Raw genomic sequence first — 27,086 nt, forward strand, 5'->3', positions numbered from 1 at the left:
AGAGAGAGACAGAGAGGAAGGGGGGGTGGAGAAGCAAATGAGCGCTTCTCCTATGTGCCCTGGCCGGGAATCGAACCTGGGACTTCTGCACGCCAGGCCGACGCTCTACCGCTGAGCCAACCGGCCAGGGTAGCGTGTCTTTAAGAGCAAAAATTAATATGAAGACACTGTCTTATTTTGGGGGAAACACAGTACCTATCAGAGACCTCAAATAAATAAAGGAAGGGTCATAAGAATGTGTGGTAAAGGAAAAGTCAAGTTCAGAAGCCCTCCCTGAGGTGGACACACTCTTGGCCTGCACGAGGAAGAGCACCATGGCCGGAAGCGAAGTGAAGGGACTGGACGTCAGATCACGCGGCTACAGTCGGCTGAAAAGGACTTGTGAACTGTGTGACATAAACTGGGACTGTCCCAGGCAAACTGGGACATATGGTTACTTATGTGAATAATATCTGACACAGTTCATAATTCCAACCTTCAAAGACTTTGTTCACTTGGCTTATAAGGTTCCGTTTCTCTTAATTTTTATGCTACCTTTTTAACCCCTCCTTCTTAGTTTTCTTTGCAGGTCTTTTCTCAGTCTCCTAATGTCTAACTGTGGGAGTGACTCTGGCCTCAGCCCTTGGATTTTCTCTTTATTTATATACAACCTTGGTTGAGCTGAACCAGTCTCATGGATAGTCTCAGCCTCATCTACACATTGGCAGCTTTTCAGCCTGAACACCTCTCCATAATCCCTCTTCAACTACATACTCACTCCACCCCTTAGATCTCTAATAATTGTATCAGAACTAACATATCCCAAACCAAAACCTCTGATTGCCACCCTGTCTCTCAAAATGACTCCTTCTCCTGCAGTCTTCTCCAACTTAGTGAGTGCTAACTGCCGTTCTTCCTGTTGCTCAGTGATGGGCTGCTCTGCAGGCCAGAGCTGGTGGTAGGAGGGCCCATCCCAGATATGGTATAATCCATGGGTGTCAGGCAGCCCTGAAATCAGAGGCCAGATGGCTGCATGACCACTAGAAGCCACAGGACCCCGACCAGGGTAATAATGATGGAGAGACAGGCAGTGGGGTTGACAATGGGAGTTATGCAGATGGTTAACTGTCCCTAGGGTAAAACATATAGGCAGTTTAACATTCACAATCAGAAAAAAAGGCAAAAAAATGGAGAAGTAGGAGGCTGATGTGGTCATTCCAATAGAATTTATGATCCCTGCTAAGGTCCTAGATCTGAGCCAATTTTCAAATCTGTAACCCACTGACTGAAGAAGTGGACAGGTCCTAGGGGAAGGACACTGTAAACATCATCAAAGTATATACTGTAGTAACACCTCCACAGGGAACTATGGCCACTTAATCTATTGCCTTCCCTGGAGAAGGAGGATATTTCCAGACATTTCAGACTATTGGACACAGGGTCTGAACAGATACCGTTATCTAGAGACCTGAAGCATCATTACCCTCCCCCACCCCCTTAAGAGTGGGGCTTATGGAGCCAGGTGTTAATTCCTGGCTAGATCTGACCTTCAGTGTGTTATTCTCACCAGTTCTAATCGAATTCAACTTCACTATGCTTTTCCCTCAGAGTATAAATCTAACATTACCCTAGATCTTTTTCTTACTCCTTTAAAAAGGTATGAGTGAAAATGGGTTTTGTGAAGAAGTCTTTAAGCTACACAAATGTCATAAGCTCTGTGCTGTGTGTTTTTTTTTTATTATTATTATTCTTCAACCAAAATCTGTCAGTGCCCTTCTCTTAGTTTCTGAGTACGTAGGAGAAATTCCCTGAGGTACAAAGGAGATTTCACACTCCACAAAGCAAGGTGGAATAATAATACCAATAATATGGAACTTTTATGTAGTGCTTCCAGAGGCATCAGAAAATTCTATATAGAAGCAGGTGATACTAGAGGAAAAACTATCCAATTTTTTTCTGGGATAAATTACAGATTAGGTAAAATGCACTAGAAGAAGAAGAAAAAAAAGGATTGTACCTTGTAAAGATAAACAACAATAACAAAAAATCTTCTTGTTTCGTTTCCCATTTCTCATTAATACCATTATTGGCTCAGGGCCAATAAAAGAGTTGTCAAAAGTAAGGGCAAGGCTGTAGTAATGAGAATTAGTAGGAAAAGAAATAGACTTATGACATTATCATCAATTATAATTATTGTTTTGAGCAAGTATGTATATAGAATTTTAAAACACTTGATTTACTCTTCCTAAGTGAAAACTATTTTTATTTGAACTATTCTAAAGAAGGTTCCAAATTATAGTTAATTGAATATTTTATTAGTTGTAAAGACATGTAGAGACTAAAGTTATGTATTAAAACAACTGTTGGTAAAATTTCTAATTAGTAACTAATTAGAGTCATACAAATATTTATTAGGGATCTGAAACTTTTAATTCTTTTTGTTGGGCAAAGTTTAGTTTACCTTTAACCTAAATTTCTATTCTGTTGTGATAATTATGTATTTATTCATTTATGTAGTTTTGATAGGAAATGGCAATAATGATGACAGTGGAGGACAGTCGAAGCAAATCACTCTGACCATCTGAGACACTGGGAGATAAGCTGAATGGGAGCTTACTAGGAGATTGTAAGACCAAAACGAGGGAACAGAAGTACCTTGCGGCTGCTTTTCTATGTGAAATAAATGAATTCCAGTAAGACAGAGGAAAATTAAGCACCTCATTTTTTGTTTTGAGGAGCTTAGTTTCATTAGAGTACATAGGAAACTCATAGAAATTCTGTCATTTGAAGTAGACATGGCACTATCTTGTGGAGAACTTTATAGAGTTTTTTTCTTACTGAGTTAAACTTGTTTTTTAAAGTAAAAAATTCCAAATAAAGGGTGTTTTACCAAAGTAGTAATTATTCTGGTAAATTCAACATATATTTCTCTAAACAATATGCTTCTCTAAACATTACTTTTTTTCAGAAAGTTTACTCCTTCCCCCATGAAGAGAATTTGTTGTCTTAAAGTGAGCTTTGCTTAGCAGAATCACCTCCGCTAATTGGCCAGTGGCCACTCTGTCTGGGCGTGATGTTTCTGCTGGAGTGGAGGTCAGGGCTGGAAACAACTGGGAGCTGTCCCTGAAGGCTGCCTTGCCTTTTTAGGTTATGAGGGTCTCTCTGTGTTTAGGATACCATGATTGACAGCTCCACTCCAGTTCCAATTAGCACCCTATAATTTATTAGCTTCTGCTTTCAGATTATGCGTTAACTTCACAAATATTTCAACCATGGAAACAGCAGCTATCAAGTGTCTCTTTCCTGATCCAGCCTCTGGGGCTGGAGTGAAATACAAGGAAAGAGCGGTACAGTTGGTCTGTCAAGTGAGAATTATCATTTGTGTCTGTGCCTGTCTGGGAGCACCGTTCTCTCATTTCTCCTTAGGCCTGCACCGGTGTGTGTGTGTGTGTGTGTGTGTGTGTGTGTGTGTGTGCGCGCGCGAGCAGAATTTGTAGGTAAATAGATTTTATTGTGCAGTTATTGTACTTGTATTATTAGAGTTTCATCTCATTTATTCATGGGAGATGATAGAGAGCTGGCGTTGAGAAAACATGAAATTTACATTTGCTTAACCTTGTTGTTTGTGTAAATATCAAGACTTCTGTTAAGTACAGACAGCAACTGTAATAATAATAGTACTGGCTTTACAATGTTATTCCTTTTCTCAAATTTTAAGATATGTAATAGAAAATAAATCCTAAAAATCTTGCAAGGAAGAATAGAATGTGCAAAGACTTTAAGAAGTACGATCAAAATGTGGATTACTTCCGTGCAAATTATCAACAGACTTAAAGCAGTTTTATAAAGAAATTATGTTTTCCAGTTTATTTTAAAAGCATCTTTTCAAGTATCTTTCCATTTTTTCCCACGCTTTGACACCTAATGAATTACATTTAAAAATACAGTCTATGGCTTGGTTGGTGGCACAGTGGATGAAGTGTTGACCCAGAGGACCGAGGTCGTCAGTCTAAGCCCCAGTCAGAGCATGTGTGAGAATCCTCTGTCTCAAAAAAAAAAAAAAAAAAAATGCATTTTATGGAAATGTCATATATATCTATGAAAAGTAGTTTGTCTTAGTTTTATTTTTTATGTCCTCTAGCTCCAAAATAAGCAATCGCTAAATGCTTAAAGAAACAGCTCCTTGTTTATTTTGCTAGAAGATGAATAGGTGCCAACCCAGAGGCAGGGTTTGTGATTCCAAGTGAACTAGAGGTTCAGGTTGCCTTCGCAGTTATTTCCCTCCGACGCAGAAGGGCAGAGAAAATGCAGTACTTACCCAGAAAGAGTGGCCAGAGAAGCTTCCGGTCAGGGAACCTCAGTCCCAACACCCACTACCCCTACCCTCCTTCCCATCCAGGCCCAAATCAATAAGTCATTGCTAGAATTTGCCAACCATTGAAATAGAACTTCAAAGGGAAAATGAGAGAGGAGAGCAACTCTTTTTAAACTAAAGGAGTAGAACAGATAGAGTTACCTGTAGTTGGGTGACCGAGTTCTCAGCCAAAGGGCAATCGGCAAAAGGATTACTTGGTGGCAGAGAGCTGTCTCTCCCCTTTTCATCACCTCTCTCCCTCTGCCGTGGGGGCCAAGTGCAAAGGAAAAGCTGGATGAGGAGGGCACAAAGATCCCAATAGGGATGATCAGAGGAAAAGCTCATCTTTCTCTCAGGCCCCCAACCAGGTATGACAGAGGTGAAAACATCATGTTCACCTGTCCTCATGTCATCCTTTCTCATGCCTCGTTTCCTTGAATGTCCTTTTTTCAGCTAGTAGGCCCTTCTCTAATCTGCATGGTTTCATGAATATTAGCAAGACAGGCATGGGAATTCATACTTTACATCATCACTTGGTGGGCCTAAAGAATGTCAATGAGGACTGCTAATTCACCCAGGTTCTCTTTGATGCTCTTATTACACTCAGTCATTATAGTTCAGGTCATCTTGCATTTCTGCTTCAAGAATGCATACCATGCAGGGAAACGCCCAGCTCCATGTGTCCTCTGTGCCTGGTCACTGAGCCCTGCTCAGCAGTCTGGACAGTCTGTCCAGGCCTGCCCCAAAGGCTAGCCCAGTGAACAAGTCTCCTCACCAGCAACCTGATATTTAGGTCAGATGCAGCTCAGGAGAGAGGTTTCAGTAATCAGAACCTTATGGCTGGGAAATGCTCCCTGTGGGTTCTGATCAGAGGTCTTGGGAGTGCCACTGAAGGTGGAGCACAGGTAAAGAGCCCCCTTCCATAAGGACTACGTGAAGAAGATGGCTAGCAATGAACTGCTGTGCTTTCTGCTCCCACTGCGTACACTCAGTGGCAACTCATAAAAAGTGAGCTGGAACTTAATGCATTTTATTCATGCTTGTATATTGCAGAGACCCATGCCAACGGAACATGGATTAAAAAAATCCACAGAGAAGTCCAAAGTTAATTTTAGCTATTGCTTCAATATTCAAAGCTCAGAGTAACCCTGACACGACTTGGGTTAGGCTGGGTGTGAAGAATTTCAGAGCAGTAAAGGCTAATTAAATACTGAATGGAATTAAGAAAAGCAGTTATAATTTCCTCTTGGAGAAGAATGGAAATCTGCATCTGACTGACTGGTCTACATGCAGTGGCATCTAATGAAGGGTCTGGACAATATTCTGTAATAGTTCCCTTGAGACCTGGGATTCTGTAAGTTCTATGATGTGTCAGTCTTGCCATCCTTCCTCTTCCCTTTCTTGGTCTCTGGTGGGCAGGAGAAATGAAGCCCAAAGTTGAGAAGCCAAAGATAAAATAGAGGAGGACGAGTAGTCACTGCAGTGGATAATGGTGCAGTCTGCCTGGGTTGGCATTCTGGCTCTGCCGTTGATTAGCTATTTGAATGGGCAAATCATTTCTCCTCTGTGAGCCTTAGTTTTCTCATCAGTAAGTAGGGGATCATAATAATAAATACCACATAGAATTGTTGTGAGGCTTTAATGAGTTGATCTGTATATGGAGACCTCAGCAGGGGTCCCCAAACTTTTTACACAGGGGGCCAGTTCACTGTCCCTCAGACTGTTGGAGGGCCACCACATACATTGCTCCTCTCACTGACCACCAATGAAAGAGGTGCCCCTTCTGGAAGTGCGGTAGGGGGCCGGATAAATGGCCTGAGGGGGCTGCATGTGGCCCGCAGGCCGTAGTTTGGGGATGCCTGGACTAGAGCCTGGTCTATGAAAAACAATTAACATTAATATTACTATTATTACCAGATCTAGTGCAGTATAATCATATAGTACCTTCCACCCGAGCAAAAACAGTAATAAGTCCTTATAAACTTCACAGCTTACCAACATGATAGAAAGAGGAGATGAGTAACTTTGTTAAGCCATGCTCTGAGTAAGGTTCCTTAACTGTCCCCAACCCTTGAGACTATTCAAGAAAAATTAAATTTGTCCCTTGTGTGACCTGTGGTGGCACAGTGGATAAAGCATTGGCCTGAAATGCTGAGGTCACTGGTTTGAAACCCTGGTCTTGCCTGGTCAAGACACACATGAGAAGCAAACCACTATGAGTTGATGCTTCCTGTTCCTCCCTAACCCCCATCTCTCTCTCCTTTCTCTAAAAATCAATAAATAAAATCTCTTAAAAAATTTTATTTGCCTCTCATGTTACAATGAAGGTCAAGATTTGGACTAATATTTTTATGCTTTAACAATCTATAAGGGCAATTGGGGCCTAACACAAAATATCTCAAGAGATACACAAATAATTTTGGTGCCATGAGAAAACCACTAATTTCTTTAAAATCTTTTTGTTTTCTTTTGTTTTTGCCTAATGGTAACTTTGGTTTCTTAGCCTAGCTAATTATAATTTTTAAAATGACCAGTATTTCAAAGACACCTTTTAACCAATGACTCTGCTGTCTAAAGAGTTGAGAATTTAAGAAGTAACAATAATTATTTTCTGGAAAAGAATAAATATGCATCTGATTGAATGGTGTATGAGGTAGTGCTTTCTATGCCATCTCTGTTTCTGACTCCATGAATCCTAAGAGGTAAGCCCTGTGCTGCTGTGGGCCACCAATGACTTTCTCATTTGTACTACAGAAGGGAGATATCTAACTTCTCATCTCTAGGTTTGAGGTGAGAGTAGAGGGGTTAACAGGTTTCACAGCATAGCAAACATCTGGCAAAACAAAAAGTAGTATATGTATATGCATGTGTGTATAAACAAAAGATAAAGTAATATTACTTTCTGAAATCATATTGCTATAAATTATTTTATTCTATTAGAGAAAACTAAGACTTATGAAACAATACAGTGACCTTATAGTAAACAGACATCTTTAATATTTGTTTCTTCTTCCTCATCACCTTCAGCTTTGCCCACATACAGACCACTTCCCCTGTCCCAACATTAAAGGGACCAAATTATGACCATAGAGACTGAGAAAAGTATTCGAGGTATTGGAGACTCCATGGAACATTCCTTCTCCTTGCGGTGATTCCTACTTCTTCACGGAGACAGCTGGGGTCTCTTGATGCTTTTTTTTTAATCCAGGGGAGGAAAGAGTGAGGGAGGTTTGTGGGAGAGAAGGCAGAGAAGGGTTTCTTCTTTCATCGTAAAATGTTTCTTGTAAAAAATATGAAATATATATATATACACACACACATATAAAATATATCCAGTGCAATTGCAGTTGTGCCAAACACTGGGAAGTGCCACCTTGGTCGATGTATTTCTGGAGTTTTAAACAGTTGTCCCACAACAGCTGCATTTCAGTAAGACTTGGGCAGGTGGCTCCAGATGAGCCACTTGCCACTCACATTCAGGCTGAGGCTTCCATGTTCACAATCCAAAGGAAAAAAAAGTGTGTCTTTGTGCCTGGAGACGAAGTTGTGGGCAGGAAGAGAGCTGGAGGCTACCAAGGTGAGGAAGAAGGACTGGCTTCTTTATGCTTCTCTACCACAGTCTTCAATGCAAATACAAATACATTTTAAATCTGAGGATATTGACATAAGTAGTGCTATGGTCACACTACTTAATGAAATATTTCACATCAGCATGAAAAATATTCACACCAAAAAGTCGTCTTTCTTTCCCTCCTTCCAAGAAAACTTATGATATCATATCACCTAAGTGATCTCACCATAGATATGTCCAGTGATTTGCCCAAAAGTTGTTAAACATAATTCAGAGTCTTTGGATCTGCTCTTTTGCAGAAGGAATTATTTTTAGATGAAATTTCTGAGATGTGTTTTGGTTTTCCTGACACATGGAGAAGTTTGAAGTCTCTGCCTTTCCCCGTGTCCTTATCCTTGAAGTGAGAGGCACAGATGCTGAGCCTTCTGGCTGGTCAGAAGGGAAAGGGAAGGGGGAACCCTGGGTCAGCAGATCAGCTCAGGAGGGATGCACCACAGAGGGAGTAACGACGAGCTGCAAACCAAGATCAGAAGCTGTTACAAACCCACTCCATTCAGCTCTGAGTGTCACCAAGTGCGCTAGGCAGAGACCTACAGGGAAGAAGGTGGGCAGTCTAAAACCAGTACAGATCCTTGCTTTTGTCCTGAGGCTGCAAACCTGAAATCAGAGAGAAAATAAGGGGGGGGGGGGAGAAGAGAAAGAGAGAGGGGGGAGAAGGGGTGGGGGAGGAAAGGAACAAGATATTTAAGGAAGGAGGAAGAGAAAGACAAGCACCACTGTTTTATTGTGAAAGTCACAGACTTCATCTACAGGGCATGAGTGAAAGTAAAAGGAAAGCCAACAGAAATGTCAAATCGTCACCTGGGGGGAGGAGGAAGGGGCTAAACTACAAGCCAGCGATTTTATGATAGTATTTATAACTATTTTTTTCATTTGCCCTAAAACTAAAGAAAGCAAAAATGTAAGCTCTTGTTTGAACGTAACTTTCAAATTCAACTCTTTAAGCCAGAGACTTAATATTATCCTTAAATCTTATTCTTGTTTTGTTTTTAAGAGATCTAGCTAATTTGGCACGATCTCAGAGACGTCTTTTTCTTTCTTCATAACTGCCATTAGGTGACAAAACACTCACCCCGCCCCCCTCAAGCTGTAGAGCATTTTAAACTATACTCTTAGCAAGTACCCTACCTAGATCAGCACTGTCCAATAAAAATACATGGGAACCACGGGCATAATTCTAAATTATCTAGCAGCCACGTTGAAAAAAAAAAAAAAAAAGAAACAGGTGAGACTTAATCTTAGTGACATATTTTACTTGACCCAATATATTCACTATACAATGTGTTGAAAATAATTCAACATGCGCTCAATATAAAACTATTAGTGAGATAAATTTTACTTATCTTTTCTTTCCTTTTTTAAACTAAGTTTTGAAATCCAGTGTGTATTACGCACTTAAAGCATATCCCAGTTCCGCCGCCTAGCCACATTTTAAGTGCTCAACAGAAACGTGCGTCTAGTGGCTACAGAATTGAACAGCTTGGAGCTAGACAGCCTTTCTAACAAATTTAATTAAAACAAAAACAAAAAAATCTCTGTAATATCTCCCAGCTAAGATGGAGCAGGGTCCTACTTTCCCATTCAGCCCCCACGGATGGCCCCAGGTTATCTGTCTCCTGAAACACAACCCCGCCACGCAGACCTTCAGGTCATAGTGTCACTGGTATCTCCAAGGAGAATTAAAGGGTGTCCAGGACTCAGACCAGAATGGGACAGAGGGCAGGAGGGGACTCGGTCGGCCAAGCTCGCTCTCCGGCTTACCTGAGTCCACGCTGAGGCTCAAACCCTGGGCCACGTCTCCTGCGGGGCTAGCGAAGGGTCCCCCGGGCGCTGCCCACGCGGTGCCGGTCGGCTCGCCCTTGGCCGAGAGCTCGCAGGGGGGACTGCCCGGTGCCGGAGCCGGGGCGAGCGCGAGGCGAGCTGGGCGCCCGGAGGCTGCGGGCATCAGCAACGGCCCGTAGCGCGGATCGAAGTGCGGCGCGTAGACCTCGTGCACTGCGGCGGGTCGCGGGTAGGCGGTTGCCTGGGAGCCGAGGGCGCCACCCAGCGCGTAGGGATGGTGCGGGTGCGGCTGCGCGTGGTGTGGGTGCGGGTGCGCGTGGTGCGGGTGCGCGTGGTGCCAGGGTTCCGCGGCGCCCTGGTGCAGGTGGCTGTGCAGAGCCGCCGGCGAGTAGGGGTCAGCCGTGGCGAAGGGCAGCTCCGAGTGCGCGGCGGCCAGCGGGCTGCCAAGTGGCGCGGGCACCGGCGCCTGGTACGCGCTATTCCAGAAGGAGGCGGGGAAGCTGCGCTGGCTCATCGGGAAGGAGCCGTCTGCACGTCGGAGAGCCCGAGGGGAGGAAAGGAAAAGAGAAGCTCGTCACCGCTAGGAGACGCGAGTGCTGACCCGGTAAGGCCACCGTGGGAGAGCTGGAAGCCCGGGGCTGGCCAAGGGCGGGAAAGCCGCGGCTGGGGCGGATCAGCAGCCTCGCCTTCGGGGCTGCGCCTCTCTAAGGGGGCTGTAGCCTGTGAATTCAAGGAAAGGCACCACAAATGGGGGAATCCTTTGGGCGGAGGTCCGCATTCTCTGATTTTGCAGACGTGCCCACTGCGCAAACCCAGTTACTGCGGGGAGATGAAGAGAAAAGAGACCTCCCCAAGCCTCAGGTTTGGATCACAGAGAGCTTCATCTAACTCCACCTGAGCTGCCTCCGCGGCCTCGGGACAGGTACGACCTCCCTTTCCCAATCGCAGCCTCTCCGCTAAAGATACCTCTTCCCACTCTCGGTTGGCCACCTAGCGATCTCACTACCCCTCTCGCGTTTCAGCGTTTCTTGATCTAGAAATTGTGTCTCTGATAAACTAAAAGTCCGTCGACGTATTTTGAAGTCTTGCTATTATTAACCTCCTTTGTAGAAATCTCTTTCAAATATTATTTCCAAGAACTCGAGCAAAACAGCAAACTACACACTAATAGGGCAGCTGTATTGTTTGCACAAAGGGACTCGAAGGGAAAAGTTTTTACAAACCTTCTGCATCGAATTGTGGATGATGCCACACTTAGTTTATTACTATTATTATTATTAGTGCCAGTATCACTGTTGACCCCTAAAGTCTGGAAGCGTTTTAAGAGAACATCATTTAGATAAAATTTGTTGCCTTTCGTGAGTTGGGAGGGAGGAAGGGAAAGAAAGACATTTAATTTAAGAGGCTTCTGTTGGATACCCCTGGGGTATTCATTTGCAATACCCCAGAGACTTGCACCTGCTAGAGAATTAAAATACATTCTAAGTAATGAACAGTCTTCCTATTAAAAACATTTACGCAATTAAAGAATAAAAAGAATGTTTTGTATTTAAAACTAATGTAATATTTGTTTTCCTTTTTACAACAAAGTCCTCCTTTGTCAGCTTGGTACATAACAAAGACTAAGCTTAGTGGAAAAAGTTTACCAGATAGTTAACCCTCCCCTTGTCTAACTAACAGAGGGAGGTGGAGATTTCAGAACAGAAGGGAAATTTAGTTGAGTTGTCCAGGGAATCATTGTCTGATAAAGCAGTGTTTTCTGGGAAGGGCAGAACAATGAAGAAGGATGTGTTTTGGGGAAAAAAAAACCTTAGAGATGATTTGGTGGCACCTACATTTTTATTTCTTTTGTTATTTTATTTGCTTATTGAAAGATGTTTTCTGCTTCAAGATTTCCCAAGTAATTGAAACTTGACAAAAGGCACTGGTAGGTTTTAGGAGACATCTTTCAGCAAGTTTTGCTTGCAGTGGGGCCTAGGACATTTTCTTCTGGGCAAATTTTCTGAAATTGAGTCAGGGCCCTGTAAACTTGTAGTAAGCGAGGCTCCTCCTCCTCCCTGGCCAGAGTGTTGGAAACCCCACTTTTCCACAGCGCGTTTACATACATTTTTTTTTTTCTGTTTGTCTTACTGCCATCTCCACGGATAGTTAAGAGGGCAAGTATTATTCTAATTTTAGAGACCAGTAAATAGAGTGACCTCAAAAAGGTTAAGAGACTTGCCCAAGGTCATAGTGCTAGGAAGTGGTAGAGCCAACATGCCAATCCAGGCATCCTAATTTCAAGGCTAGTGTTTTTTTTTCTAGTCACTGCTCTGTTCTTCTCTGCCTCTTGGAGGAGAGACCGTATGCCCATGCCTATACCTCCTTGATTTCCTTAACCATTCCCAAATGCCCCTCCTCACCATTTCTCTGACACTCAGTATTCTTTCAGCTGCATTTCCTTGAGCCCCTCTAGATGGACCCCAAGCTGAGTGGACTCTCTGTTGGCCTTTGCCAGTGGAACCCCGTACTTACCTCGCCAAGGCCCAGAGCTCCTCGGTGCTTTGCTGTTTGTACAGCTTGGCGAATAGCTGCTAGGCTGGCTCAGGGCCCTGCTGAAGTGCTCGTCCACCACGGAGCTGATGTCCCCTTGGAAATAGGTGAAGAGGACGCAGCGGGAGTTAATGTACTCCGCCTCTGGTGGGCGCTCTTTGTCTGGGCTGCCCTCTTCCTCCTTTATACTGGCCGGAGTTTGGCTGGAAAAAGAGGAGCTCCTACTGCCGCTGCTGTTACTGGGGCTGGCATTGCACTCTTGGGCTTCCTGCATTTTGGAGTAATAGGCTAGTTTCTGCTCAGAGAGAAAGAATAGAGTAGTCAATTTCAACAGAGATGGCAAGTTGGCTTCAGACTATACTTCCTCATCTGATCCCTAAGGTATCCAGGGGGTAAACGGCATTGGTGCCTAAGCCCAAGCCTCATTAATGTGGGCTGCACAGCCTGCCACACAACAAGGGTTGGGCTTACTGAGAGGCAGATTGCCCTTCCTAATGTTTTTGTCAGTCTGGAAGCGCTGCTGGGCCACAGGCAAAACTCTCTGAAGGTGTCAAGGTGAAGGTTGCAGAAGATGCCTAAGCAATCAGGCCATGAGCTGAGCTTGACTGCAGAGCCAGGGTCTGGGCAGATGTACAGGGGTGGGCAAAAGTAGGTTTGCATAATATAAATAAATAATAATACAAGAATAAGCTGTGTTTTGCATACTCATAACTGTAAACCTACCTTTCCCACCCCGTTTGTATTTTTAAAAATCAGCCTCCAAGGGTAAAGGGCACCTAAGTCCAATTAGGGCCTGTTTCCTGCCTGAAAATCCAGGGCAGAAGCACAAGATGCAGGATTAAACATCTTTAGGATGGAACATGAAAATATAAGAATCCACTCCACACAACCAAGCTGTAAACTAAGCTCTGCTGGGGAAGGTCTGAAATAGTTCCACTCAGGGGTAAAAAGGTGAATAACATCCTGACATGGATTGCTTTAATAAACTCAGGTGGATATTAGTTTGATTGCCTATATACATAATGTCCATTTAAGAGTCTGAGTTTTTACAGAGATCTTTAAAGAAAAATTAGTGGATTATGAGAATTTCCACCCTCGCCATCTCTGTGCACTATGAGGAAACAAGTAATAAAAAGGAGTAGCAGAAGATGTGGCTCTGAGGCTTGGTAAATGGTGACTGATAGTGATTTTAATATACGCAACTGTTGAAAACACTTTCTTCGAAATGAGCAGTGGACTGAATGTAGTGTTAAAGCGTTATGCAGGCAGAGATGTCCTGACAATACAAAAATGAGATCTTAATGCAATGGATTGGTCCAGGGTCAAGGAAGAGAAAGGATCAGACAGAAAACCAACCCACCTCTCCCCTTTGCAATAGTCCCAGCCTGGGAAGGAGCTCATCTCACTCAGATACTGAAGCCAAAAGAATTATTTAGCAATACCACTATTTCTACCACATTCCCACTTGGTTTACAATGAGGGACTCTGGTGATTCCTAAAATTAATATTGACTAAACAAACTCCTGGTTGGGGAGTAGAAAGAGGAGAAGGAGGGAAAAAGCAAAAGCCAAATAGATGTTTTGAATTTGCAAGCAAAATTGGTGAAGCATGGCCTCTGATGTTGGAGTGTATTTCAGTTTCCCGGAAACAGGAGTCTAGGCCCTCGTTTTTAAACCTGGTCTGGCCTCCTACAGCCCCCCGATGTGATCTTGTTCTTTTCCTGGACTACTGTCCCCAGTTTTCACTACATCAGCTGTGGAAACAGAAAGACCTGTTCACCAGAAACAGTCCGGAGAAAAGAGAAATAACTTGAGTTTGCAGAACCGGGGTTAAATGGTCTTATTAAAAATGGATTTGTTGAGGGCAGGGTAGTCCTATTCAGCTACTCCATCTCCTGAAAGTTAAAGTATTATTTATGAAGCTTGCCTCGGCCCAGTCAGTTGCACCCTATAATACTCCCCCAGACTTTGCAATGCAAAGATCATAGAACCAATGCGTTTCGTGCGGTTCTCTTTGTAACGAATTCTCTGGTTCTGAAATTAATTGGCCTGATCGCCTGAGAATTGAAACAAAAAAAAATGGTAAGCCTTTAGATAAGCTTGCAGGGATGAGAACGCGGATCTTTGCATCTCAAACACAAAAATAGTGACAGGCCTTTGCTTTTGTTGGGATCAATATTAGGTTTTCCACGAGTGAGCTTTAGTCCCATCTCCCTGCACCCGCAGTGGGCTCCGGCTCGGACAAACCTGGAGTTCGACAGACACTAAGAAAAATATCCCGCAGGCGCAATCCTCTTCTGATTACTCCCAGCAAAACCAGTACACGCATTAGCAGGGCTTAGTTGCCTTCCGAGAGCGCAAACTAAAGGAGTTAGCTCAATCTACTGTGTGGCAACTCGGGCAATCCCGGCATCCGGGCAGCGCGCGCCGCTGGTCGAACGCCCGGGACCCGGGCGGAGTTGCGGTGGATCTCAGGGTACTGGCGGTGCCCGGAGAAGCCCGGGCGCTCCACCCGTCTCCGAGGACCCGGGCGGTAGGACGCACCTACCTGGTGATAGGGGGTGTAGGCGGCTGCGAAGTAAGGCTGGTGAGGACCATAGACTTGGTACATAACATCCAGACAGCTCATGGCTCCCCGCAGCGGAGACGGATTTAGGGTTTTATCATCAACTCTGTCGGCGGAGCGCAGGGATGCTGCATGGGCGGCGCCTGGACCCCAGCTCCAGTGTCATCCGCGGCGGGGCGAGGAGCAGCGCGCTCCGCGGCTCGGGATCCCGCTCGCACGCTCCCCTCCCACCCCTGCTGTTCCAGCCCGGACCGCGCTCCGGGACAGAAGCGCCCGGGCTCCCGCTAGTGGGCATTTAAACCCCAAGCCGGGCGGGCGTGCTGACGCCACTCAGAAGCTGCGGACGGGAGGGGAGCAGGGAGGGGGGCGGGGACCGGGGGGGCCAATGGAGAGCGGAGCACGAGGACCCGGGGAGGTGCGGTGTGTTTCCGCTAGCTCCCAGGTGGCCAAGGGTGAGGCGAGCTGCGTAGCTTGAGGGATGAGCCCCGAGGCTTCGCGCCTCGAAGTGCAGGGATTCCCTCAGGCGAAAGCAGGAGAAACAGAGGGAGGGAGAAGAGGGCTGAGGGAAGTGAGGATTTTTACATTTGAGAAGAGAGAGAGAGTTGCTGCAGGTTAGGGAAGGGCCCTGTGGGAGAGGCGGACCGCACTGGATAGTTGAGTGTGTGCGTCGGAGGGGGGCGCGGCGGGGCAGGCTCTCGGCTCCAGGTTACTGGGTGGCGCTCTGGAGGGACGGCGCCATCCCCAGGGAGATTGCAGTCTTTGCAGACGGGTGTCTAAGGAGTCCGAGGACTCCTACAGGACAAGGAGGAGCTCCCCCTGAGGGGAACTGGCAGTGTCTGTAGCCTGTAACGCTGCCCCCTTCCACTTTCTTTGCGCCTCCTCCGACCCGATCCACCGCCGCCAGCTCCCACACCTCAACTCCACTCTCGGGGGCGGGTTCCTTCTACCCTCTGGAGTCCAATCCCGCCTCTTTCTCTTTGATATGCTCCAGTCGAACCCACTCCGCTCGCGTGGCTCATGCCCCGCCTCCTGCTCCTCCCGGTGCAAGCTGCTTTCGAGGAGTCCAGGAGGCCTCACCCGGCCCCGGGGCCGCCACGCGTCTCTAGCCGCGCCCTGTAAAGATTCGCTAACTTGGAGGCAAGGACTCTTCAGCTGCTAGAGTAACTGCAAGGAGGTCAGCGAGATCTTTCGCTCCCTCCGCGACCCTTTATATAGCAGCTGCGATTTTGTTTCATTTTGAAGAGGTGAAGGAGGATGCACTTCAATCATGAGAACACGCATCGCCATTCTCTTTCCTGCCCTCAGAGAATTCCTGGCTCCCATCTGCTTCCAGCCAGGCTAGATGCTCTCCATCCTCCCCAAGCAGCACAACCCCCAGTCCTCTGGGAAGGGGGATGTCACAGTGGAGTCCTCTATTCCATAAGTTTAAGAATGAATTGAGAAAGATTCACTGTGGCTAGTCAAGTGGCGGAAGGGTGTTTTGGGTATAGTGGCAGGCGTGACTCGGAGAAGGGGGCCAGAGGTTTGGAGCCAGGACAGCCTAGACCCTGGGAATACGTAGCGTGTGTTACGGATGCAAGCGAACTCGAGTTATTCCCAGTTTCAATGCAGCAAAAAGTCTGACAAAGATTCTCAGGCTGTAAAACTGAGGAACAAATGCACACATATAGACATATTTGTCTCTAAAACGTGACCATTTTAAGCAAATTGTTTCGGGGTGGAATTTTTTATTTTGTCTGAATTATAAATGGGTAATAGCTCCGTGTCGCCACTTCAGTTCATAAACGGCGAGCTTACCTGAGCGATTGGAGGGTTTCTTTAACTATGATGTATCTAATTGAAAGAAAATAAAAAATAATAATAAAGGCACTCCTTAGTCCAGTTTTACCGAGCCTCTTATTTTAGAGGCGGGCTGAACTCTGCCGGCTTCTGGAGTTTGGGACCTGTCTGCGCACAGGTGAAGCAGAACATACCTCTCATTCCCACCTACCCCAATCCTATCTGCCAGGAATTTCGGAGCGGTCAGGAGCCGCTCATCTGCCTTTCGTCTGGGGCAAAAGAGAACTGTCATCCGAAGGGCCACAGTGCGCCCCCCTGGATGCGGGGAAGTGGGCGTGTGGGTCTCAGTCTCGCTCCGCAACGTGGTACACCGCAGTTTGGAGGGCCGCTCCGCCCCGCTGCGCGCAGCCCTGCGTGAGGTCTCAGGATGCCGCAGGCTCCGAGGTGCCCCTGCTGCCGGCGCGCCCAGGACAAAGCACGGCCAGCAAGTGGGTCACACTCCCCCCTTTCGGGGAGGTCCTGCTGTCTATCTCTGGACGCACAAGTTCTACTTGGGCTTCCTCCTGTTGGGGCATCTCCAAGCGGAACATCTATCGCGGGAGAGCGCTCCTTGAACAGCGGCCCAGGCTCTGCAGCCTGGCGGGTGACCCGCAATCCCTCTCGGAGAAGGCGGCGAGTGGGGAGCCGGCTAGACAATCCCCGAAGTGCGGCTTGTCCTTGCTCACCTCTCGGTAACCACCTCCTGTCCCCGTCCGTACCCGCTCTCTTTGACATTTTTACTTCATTTTGGCCATGGAACTAGAACTCTGATTTCCCCACAAATTCGGGAGATAATAACGACAACCTGTCTGAATCCAACAAGGCCCAGCAAAAATGTTAATAATTTTTGGGAAAAGATTATAGGAGTAGCGATTTCCCACATTTTGCATGAGGAAAGTGAAAGAATGTGACTCCGGTTGCCTAAGGCCGCTTTCTGTTTACATCTCTCAGCCTTCTCCTACTTGACCCAGTTATTCAAATCCTTGCTGAAGATAAATAAGGATATTTATTGTCTACACAGGAGTTGAAAGAGAATTGGGCTAGTGATCATCAATCTTGTATTTAGGCAGAAAAACCTTACCCTTCCCCAAATATAAAGTGAAGGAATCAAAATATTCCCAAAGATTAGAGCATATTCAGCTTTTTTGGTGTATTTGAAATGCTGTCTTTTACATTTCAGACAAGGAGGGTGAAACTTCTCAATCTGATGACATCTCCTTTCGTTTCTATGCTGAAGTGGAAAAGAAAACACAACTAAGTTTTAACCTCCTCCAGCCACTCAAAACGGTTGGACATCAGCACTTCACAAAAGTCAGGTCTTGATTCACATCCTTGGGGAGAGGCTACAGGATGAAGGAAAAATCTCTCCCCAAGTTATTTTAGGAGAAGAATCTGCGAACCCAACAGTTAAATGTTCTGGAACTTTGGTTCAGTAGATAATGTATCAACACCCCCAGAAAGATGAACTACTAATCGAATTTCTTTTTAACTTCTTAGTTGGCAGAGGCAATATCAAAACTTCTTTTACAAATGAATTCCACTTCATGATAGCTTCATAGCAATTTACTGAGCTGCCTGCCAACAGGGAGTTTGCCATATGAAAATTAATTCCACCCAAATTGCCTTTTATTATGCTAGTTCTAGTGTTCAATTCTAAGAATATCTAGAACTGTGAAAACTAAAAGTTGTCTTTAGTCTCAAAGTGAATAAATAAAGTTTAAATTTCTTTTGAATGAATACATGTTTCAAGATAATATCACAATGAAATTTTCTTCAGAATGATTGCCTCTTGTTTATTTCTAAGCTGATTTCATCACTTTCTGAAATTTTCTGTCTACCTTGTCATCTTATTCTGAAAACTGCCAATAAGCAGCTTTAAAGGAAAGATGTATGAATAGAACTAATTTGGAGAACTGATCTGCATAAACTGCCAGCTTAAGCCCTCTCTTGCCCACGCTTTCTTTTTTTTTTCTTTTTGCATTTTTCTGAAGCTGGAAAGGGGGAGGCAGTCAGACAGACTCCCGCATGCGCCCGACTGGGATCCACCCGGCACGCCCACCAGGGGGCGATGCTCTGCCCATGGGGGGGGGGTGTCGCTCTGTCGTGACCAGAGCCACTCTAATGCCTGGGGCAGAGGCCAAGGAGCCATCCCCAGCGCCCGGGCCATCTTTTGCTCCAATGGAGCCTCGGCTGCGGGAGGGGAAGAGAGAGACAGAGAGGAAGGAGGGGGGGGGGTGGAGAAGCAGACAGGCACTTCTCCTGTGTGCCCTGGCCGGGAATCGAACCAGGGACTCCTGCACGCCAGGCCGACGCTCTACCACTGAGCCAACCGGCCAGGGCCCATGCTTTCTTTAGATCATTGAGTGTTGGTATTTCATGCTGCCTTCTTCTGCCAACCAATTGGAATGAACACAATGGTAATTTCATAGACTTTTATACCTCTAAACCCATCTTTGCCTGTATTACAGAACAAAAGTATGTTTGGAATTTGAGGAGGAGCTGACAAGATTTCATGGATTCAAACTATGAATAGTAATAGTATTAGTTGAAAACATGTCTGTAAACATGCTTATTCAGGCGTGGAGAGTTCCTAGCAATGATACTCTAGTGATTAATGGAGAGCCTGGATGGTGGTTTTATTTTAAAGAAGTAAAAAAAGAGAAATTCCTGTACTCTGGAACCTCTCTAAAAAGCTAAGTGTAGGAATTCCAGTTTGACATAGTGAAAAACCAAGAAAAAGAAGGTTCAAATATTTTCATACTAAGTAAGAATAGCTCTTATCAGTGTTTCCAAGTAAAAATTCTCCATAGGTCTGGCCTAAAGAACAGATGAAATTACTTTGTAATTATTGACATATATTTGATTATTATAAGAATGTTAAAATTTTCCTCCTTTATATTTTAAAGACTATTTTCATGTCATGTACAAGTCAACTTCAGCTTAGGTGAAATAATCACAACTTCCTGAATTTAATTTTCTTTTGAATTCATGTCCAGTTCTAAGATTGGAAGTACATTTAATACATATTTATCTTTCAGAAGTAAGTTATTTTTAATGAGTCTCTAAGAAATGCATAGTATAAAGATATTATTATACAAACACAATTTGTAGGACCTAAACTTTAAAAAATGATAATAAAAGCTAAAAATAGAGATTTGGAATATATGTGTCTAAAATATTTTGGTTTGTTGGATTTTTACAAGAGAAAAAGAGGGAAATTAATGTTCTCTGATATTTACTTAGGCACAGAGTTAAGTCAGAGAAAGTGTATCAATTATTTATTAATGGGAAGAAGTAGTTTTTCATCTTTAATTGACTCGAAAACTCACCTTACTTGCCTTAAATTTCTGACAACAGTGAAAAATATTTTTTTGAAGGTGCAGTCTGGCAATGACAGTCTAGAAACTGGCATAGGTATCAAACTCCTTTTGGAAGATACAGGGACATACAGGAAACTGCAGATTCAGACTTAGCTATTTGACAGTATTGTTGTCGATCCATTCCCCAACTTCTTTCTGTTCATAAACACCATTTCCGCAAGATGTTAAAGAGAGTCAAAGGAGGCCACAGCAATAACAGACAGAAGGTAAAGATTTCTACCTGACTGTGATGTCCTGTCACATGCTTCAAGAAGTCTTTAAACAGCTTCCTAGCAATTCTCTCATAGGAAGTGTCTCTTGGCATATGTGAAGGAATTTTTAGCACTGACTTAGACTGGTAATGTTTTTTGATTTCTTTAGTAATTGTGACAGACTTTTAAGTAAACTTCCTGTCATGAATAAATTAGATTAACTATGCCTTAAGTAAAAACATGTGGACACATAGCCTAGCAGACCCCAAAGCAGAACACATCTTTCATTTTTGTTCTTAATTTTACACTATCAATACTGTGCATCATGTTTTAAGGTGAAAGTCTAGTTGTTCAGTATAAAATTTAAACTTTGTCTGCTGTTTGTTTTTTATGAGAGGTATGAATCAATCAATTAGTAAAACAATTCAACCTGTAACATTATCTGAAAAAAATTTTAAGTTAAAAAATATGAAATGTTGAATTTAAAAAATAGTTTATCATTTTATATGCCTCCTGAAGGATACTGCCACACAGTGAGTTCAGGTGGAAAATGGTAATTCTCAGATAATTTGGGGGTGAAAACCAGCTAAATGTGACCATGTAAGAAATCAAACTGAAAAATTCAGGTCTCGAAAGTGGCTTTCACCACGGAAATATCTTTTCATAGTAGTAAATTAATGCTTATACTTACCCCAAGTACAGCAAGTATTTCTCCAAACATGTGTGCGCAGAATATAGTTATAACTGGTTGATGTTCGTAAATATTTTAAGAAGAGAATGATTCTGAACAGCTTAAAACATATTTTTACCCCTTTGCTTTCTTTTGCTCTCCAGGGATTTTGTGGCAAGATAAATTTGAAGCTCCAATCTGTATCCATGTTTAGAGCTTTTTTCCTGGGTATATGGGAGAGTAACTATCACAAGGAATTATAGTTTATTCTTTCTGGTAAACTTTTCAGTAACGCAGCATAATAAAACCATTACCAAACAACTGTTGTTGTTAGAAAAATAGGCTGTCTCTGTGCATTTAGAATAAAGCACTAAATGAAGGCAGCCTTGCAAACAAGTTATAAAGAAACAAAGGTTCTTTTTCACCTTGGGTAGTAGATCTGTAAACTACAGAGAGTTATTTCAGTAGGAAACAAATCCCAAATAATAGGTGTCAAAAAAAAAAAAAGAAGACATTTCAAAGTACATGTTGTCTAAAAACTATGTAGCTAAGTAGCTGGAGAGAACTCCGACCTTGTAGAATTGGAGGGGAAAGGTGTAAAAGGGATGTTACCGATTGCAACCTTTGAGGCCCTTGAGGTGTGGTGGCAGACTTAATCCCTGGGTGTCGGTAGCTCTAAAGGTCACATACTTCAGGATCTCAGCCACTGGCCGCATTTCATGAGACACTGCCTGCCTTCTCTGGGAAAGCAATGCGGCCTCAGCCTGATGGCATTACTTAGTTACTGTCTTAAGAATGGAGGAGGCTCAAGAGTAGCACGGAAGAAACGACAGACTGGATAGAGAGATTCAGGGTTCTGCCCGTGGTCCGAAAGGGTATCATCACCCCTTAAATTCTCCATGTGTTCATCTTTGTGAGAAGAAACTGGGCTAGATGACCCCTAGCTAGAGATGTTTATGGCTCCAAACTCTGAAATCTGAACAAACAGATGAGAGATTTAAAAATAGGGTATAAATAATGTTTATAAACATTTCTGATTTTTCCAACCTACGATCCTTCTTGAAGAATAGCAAGTTATAAACTACTTGAAAATGAATAATTTCGTGTTTCCAAATTCTCCTTGAGCAGAGACCTATTCTTCAAGTATGGACAGAATTAGCCAGAGATTCTTTAGAATTCCAGGGAGATGTAATATAAAGGGGAGCTGTGTCTTCCAAGCATCAGGTGTGTGAAGCTGAAATCTCTGGTATACAGTATTGGCTGCATAGCCACCCATTACCTTTGCTTTCTATGGGCCTGAGTTCATGTATTTACATCTGGCATCCGCTCCTTGGGAAATAAAAGTTCAACATTTCTGAAATGTTATGAGACTGTGAACAGAAGGTAACCATGCTTTTATTTGGTAAAGTTGGGGGTTTGAAACTAAAACATTTTCACATTTATCAAGTTTACATTATTTAATTCATGAATATTTCAATGCTCATTAATATATAACTTATTTATAGAGAAAACAAATTACTATTATTAGTCATCACATCTTGTTTGTTGATTAATACTGCAGATTCCACTGCCCATGACAAGTGAATGATTAAATAGTAGATTTCTGGATGAAAATGAGCAACAACACACCCTGTGTTGGGAGTTTTGGCTAAGAAACTTTGTTATTTTATTTGTTCTAAAGAATATTTGAGAATCTCTTCCTGTAGAGATGACAATGTTTACCCTTTGACTCATCACTTTTGCTCAAAATCCATTGAAATTATAAAGAAAATGTAGAAACAGATAAAAAGAATACATAATTAAACCTAAGATAAACATTGTAAGGTAAAAAAATAAATAAGAAGCTCAAAGCCATGAACTGGGATAATGCGCTGTGCTTGCTGGGGCTGGGAGGGAGGCTGACATTCAGGCTCTTGGTTCCTGCAGGAGAACGGGTCTACGAGTTCTTAGTTGGACTCACTACCTGAAACCAGGGCTTATTCTGGGGCTCTTATGCCTACATAGGAGGCTAAAAGATTAGTTGCTGACCTACTACCCTGGTTATATGTTTATTAAAGCTCTTATGTTGGCTAGACAGGATGGAAAAAACAGCCTCATGACCAAGAACTGAGCGAGATGGCTTTTAACTCCATGCCTGGATTTGCATGTCTCTGTTATCACAGTGGAGCAAGAGCCCCAAAATATACCCATTAGACCAGGTTGTGGACTAAGGTGTGTACCTATGGTGAAGGAAGGCAGAGGGGGACAAAGTGAAAAGTGTTACCAGAGAAGGAAAGAGAGTTAATGGTTTTAGACTAAAATGTATTATGATTATTTAGTCAGAAGTCATCCTGTGAGGTAAAGATACCTCTTAAAACAAATTATATTTATATCGCTGCAGTGAATATAGGGGTGAATATATATATGTTTTAAATTATTAAGTGAGAGACGGGGAGGCAGAGAGACAGACTCCCACATGTGCCCTGACTGGGATCCACCCAGCAAGCCCACTAGGGGGCAATGCTCTACCCATCTGGGGCCACTGCTCTGTTGCTTGGCAACCGAGCTATTTTAGTTCCTGAGGTGAGTACATGATGCCATCTTCAGTGCCTGGGGCCAACTTGCTTGAATGAGCCAAGGCTGCAGGAGAGGTTGAGAGGGAGAGGAGGAGAGAGGGAGAGCGGGAGGGAGAGAGAGAAAGAGAGAGAGAGAGAAGGGGGAGGAGTGGAGAAGCAAATAGTCACTTCTCCTGTGGGCCCTGACTGGGATTTGAACCCGGTACTTCCTCATGCCCTGCTGATGCTCCACCACTGAGCCAACTGGCCAGGGCCAGAATATATTCTTTAAAATTAGTGTTTTGGGTTTCTTTGGATAAAGTCCCAAAAGTGGAAATGCTGGGTCATGCAGTTACTTCATGTTTAATTTTTTAAGAGGCACTGGCCGGTTGGCTCAGCAGTGGAGGCCCAACATGTGGAAGTCCTGGGTTCAATTCCCAGTCAAGGCACACAGGAGAAGTGACCATCTGCTTCTTCACCGCTCCCCCACTTTTCCCCTCCTGCAGCCATGGCTCAAATGGTTCAAGCAAAGTTGGCCTTGGATGCTGAGAATGGCTCCATGGCCTCAGCCTCAGGCCCTAAAATAGCTCGGTTGCTGAGCAATGGAGCTGCAGCCCAGCTGGGTGGAACATTACTTGGTAGGAGCTTACTGTCAGGTGGATCCCTGTCAGGGTGCATGTGGGAGTCTGTCTCTGCCTTCCCACTTCTCACTTAATAAAAAAATATTTTTGATGTAACTCCATACTGCTTTCTACAGTGGCTGAACCAATCTGCATTCCCACCAGCAGTATACGAGGGTTTCTTTTTCTCCATATCCTTACCAACACTTGTTTAATGATTTATTGATGATAGCCATTTCTACAGGTGTGAGGATATATCTCGTGATTTTAATTTGCATTTCTCTGATGATTAGTGACATTGTGCTGTGGTACATTTATATAATAGAATACTACTTGGCCATAAAAAAGAAGGAAATCTTACCTTTTGTGACAGCATGGATGGACCTGGAGAGCATTATGTTTAGTGAAATAAAATAGTCAGAGAAAGACAAGTACCATATGATTTCACTCATATGTGGAATCTAATGAACAAAATGAACTAATAAGCAAAACAGAGACAGGCTCATAGATAGAGAGCCTGGAACAGATCCTGTACCCTCTACATCAGCTGCTTCTCAAGATGAAACACCTGTAGTGCAGGTAGAATCACCTCCAGCATCTCCTGCATGTTCCTTAGGCAATCCTGATTCACCTGATCTAGTATCTCCAGCACCTTCTGCAGGTTCTCCTGCCTCTCCAGCTTCCTCCCAAGAGTTCACTCTCTCCCACCTTACAATGCCCCTTCCACAGGAATAAAGGTAAGGAATTTTTTTTACATTCATTTTTTTTTTTTATCATTTTTTTTCTGTTACTACAGTACAGTGAACAGTACAGTATATTTGTGTCCTTTTCCTTTTTCTGTGGCTTAGTTGTGTTTTTATGTTCTATTATGATTTTATAACTGTGTTAGGATAGGTAATTGACTCAGGCAAGGGTGTTGTGGGGCAACTGTGTTAGGCTTGCTTACTGGTTTACCAGCTGCAAGGCCTTTGCCTGATTGGTGCATGAGTGTGTGGCTGTACCATGTGTGTATGGCCTATATAAGGCTATGTATGGGTGCTTACTTTCAGGGGGCTTGTGGATGGCAGATTGCCTGCCTGCCACTGTGAGGGCCCATTCTTGCTGTTTGTTTGCCTAAGAGGCAGTTTCCCCTGCCTGTGTGCTCCTCTGCTGTTGTGAGACTTTATTAAACAGAATGGCCCAACATTTTCCGACTCCACAGTTTCTCTGCTGTCTGCCTGAATCCAATGTGGACCTGCCTGGCCTCGGCTACTGGCATTACATCTGGTGTAGTTGGCAGGATTTGGAGCACGTTGGTAATAGAGCTGCCAACACCTTACGGGGTGTAATAGAGGAGTAACTGTTCCTGGTGGCTCCCCTGTTGGGGACTGTGGGCTGTGTGTTTTTTACAATCCTGTGAGAGGAAACCAAGAGCTCTGTGGGTGAGGCTGTGTGAGGTCAAAAGCTCCAGGAAGAGCTGCATACTGAGCGCCAACGATGGTGTGAACTGGAGTGAGCACTGGAGAAGGAGGTCGACTGGGTTCGAGATTTGCAGGCTGAGCATCAAAGGCGCCTGGAACTGGAGTGGTCTCTGGAAAAGGAGTTACGGGTTCTTGAGTTGCAGTTTGCCCTGGAAGCTGAATGTTGGCAGCAGTGGCTGTTGGAGAAACAACTGCGGGTTCAGGAGTCTGAGAGTCGGCTTTAGGCCTAGAGCTGGCAGACGCAGGAGCCAGAGCGGGCATGGAAGATGGAGCTGCAGCCCTGGCAGGGGAGTGGCTCTGAGTCAGCGGGAGCAGGCGTGTCCAGCTCTTCTGAGGAAGAGGCTCAGGCTGCAACTGCCCTCTGCAGACTCAGAGCCTGGCTGGTGGTCACCAAGAAGGTAAAGACCTAGCAGCCAAGAGTCCCACAGGGACAAGCACAACTCCCTCCGCAGGCAGTGGAGCACTCTGGTCCGGCTCTACACCCAGAGCTGATGGAGTTGGGGGTGAAATTCAGGCAGAAACCCACCAAGCCACTGGCAGCCTGCGTGCTGTGGTTATGGGACGTAGGGGTGGCTGGCATCACACTTTCCAGAACAGAGATACAGAGATGGACCATAGGCTGTGAGAGCTGCTGCCCATGCTCCCCCCCAACCCTTACGAACAAGAGAAACGAGCCTGTGAAAGTTACCTGAACACAGATGTGGGTAGATTTGATTGAGGCCGGGGCAGATAGGGAGAAATTAGATATCAAGCCTAATAAAGTTTTGTTGGAGCTTTGATGGCAGTTGGAGTCAGAACAGAGGTTCCAGCCACTGAAAAAGTGGGAGAAGCTGGCAGCCCTGGCATCTGCAAGGCAGCAGAGAACTGTCAAGGCAACACAGGCCTCAATGTGTTTAACCCCACCAGGCCCTGTAAGCTGCTAGGGTTTGGATGGGGCTTGTGGTGATGGACAGCTCACTTACGGAAAGGTCCGTTAATAAAGAGCTATATGGCTAGTTGCTTGCAATGAGCCTTTACCTTGGTGATGTGCACAGAGAGCTGGGCTGCCTATCATGGCCTGCTTGGGGACAGTACTCAGAGAAACTCTGACAGGAGAGGGAGCCACAGCACCTGTGGAGGCCCTCCTGCACCAGGAAGCTGTTCTCATCCTGTTGCAGAGATGTACCAAGGATGCTTTGCTGTTTCAATGGACACAGCCTTGGACTCTACAGGCTCTCCCACCTACCATGAACTCCCTGGGCAGAGTGCTCAGGGAGCCCTTGTGAAGGGCACCTTTGTAATTGTTATTTTTGGTATGTATGTAATGTAACTATAGGGAGGTAGGGAGGCAGCAGCCTTAAAGGGGTGGAATGTGGGGCAGCTGTATTAGGCTTGCTCGCTGGTTTACCAGCTGCAGGCCCTTTGCCTGATTGGTACGTGAGTGCTTGGCTGAACCACATGTGTGTGGCCTAGGTAAGGCTATGGGTGCTTGCACTCAAGGGGGTTGCGGATGGCGGAGTGCCTGCCTGCCACTGTGAGGGGCCATTTTGCTGTTTCTTTGCCAGAGAAGCGGTTTTCCCCTGCCTGTGTG

At 44.7% G+C, this 27,086-nt stretch overlaps 1 protein-coding gene across 1 annotated transcript; it reads right to left on the reverse strand.

Annotated features, from left to right (window-relative positions):
• Positions 1 to 7,319: 7,319 nt before the first annotated feature.
• On the reverse strand, positions 7,320 to 15,093 carry VGLL2 (vestigial like family member 2). The gene is made up of 4 exons (XM_066371797.1): positions 14,826 to 15,093; positions 12,261 to 12,573; positions 9,726 to 10,274; positions 7,320 to 8,417 (listed from the first exon to the last, which is right to left on the reverse strand). The coding sequence occupies exons 1-4, from the start codon at positions 14,904 to 14,906 to the stop codon at positions 8,377 to 8,379; spliced, it is 984 nt and encodes a 327-aa protein (XP_066227894.1). The 5' UTR covers positions 14,907 to 15,093; the 3' UTR covers positions 7,320 to 8,376.
• Between the last annotated feature and the right edge of the window lie 11,993 nt (positions 15,094 to 27,086).

This window comes from Saccopteryx leptura, chromosome 3 (assembly GCF_036850995.1).
Source record: "Saccopteryx leptura isolate mSacLep1 chromosome 3, mSacLep1_pri_phased_curated, whole genome shotgun sequence".
Lineage (NCBI taxonomy): Eukaryota > Metazoa > Chordata > Mammalia > Chiroptera > Emballonuridae > Saccopteryx > Saccopteryx leptura.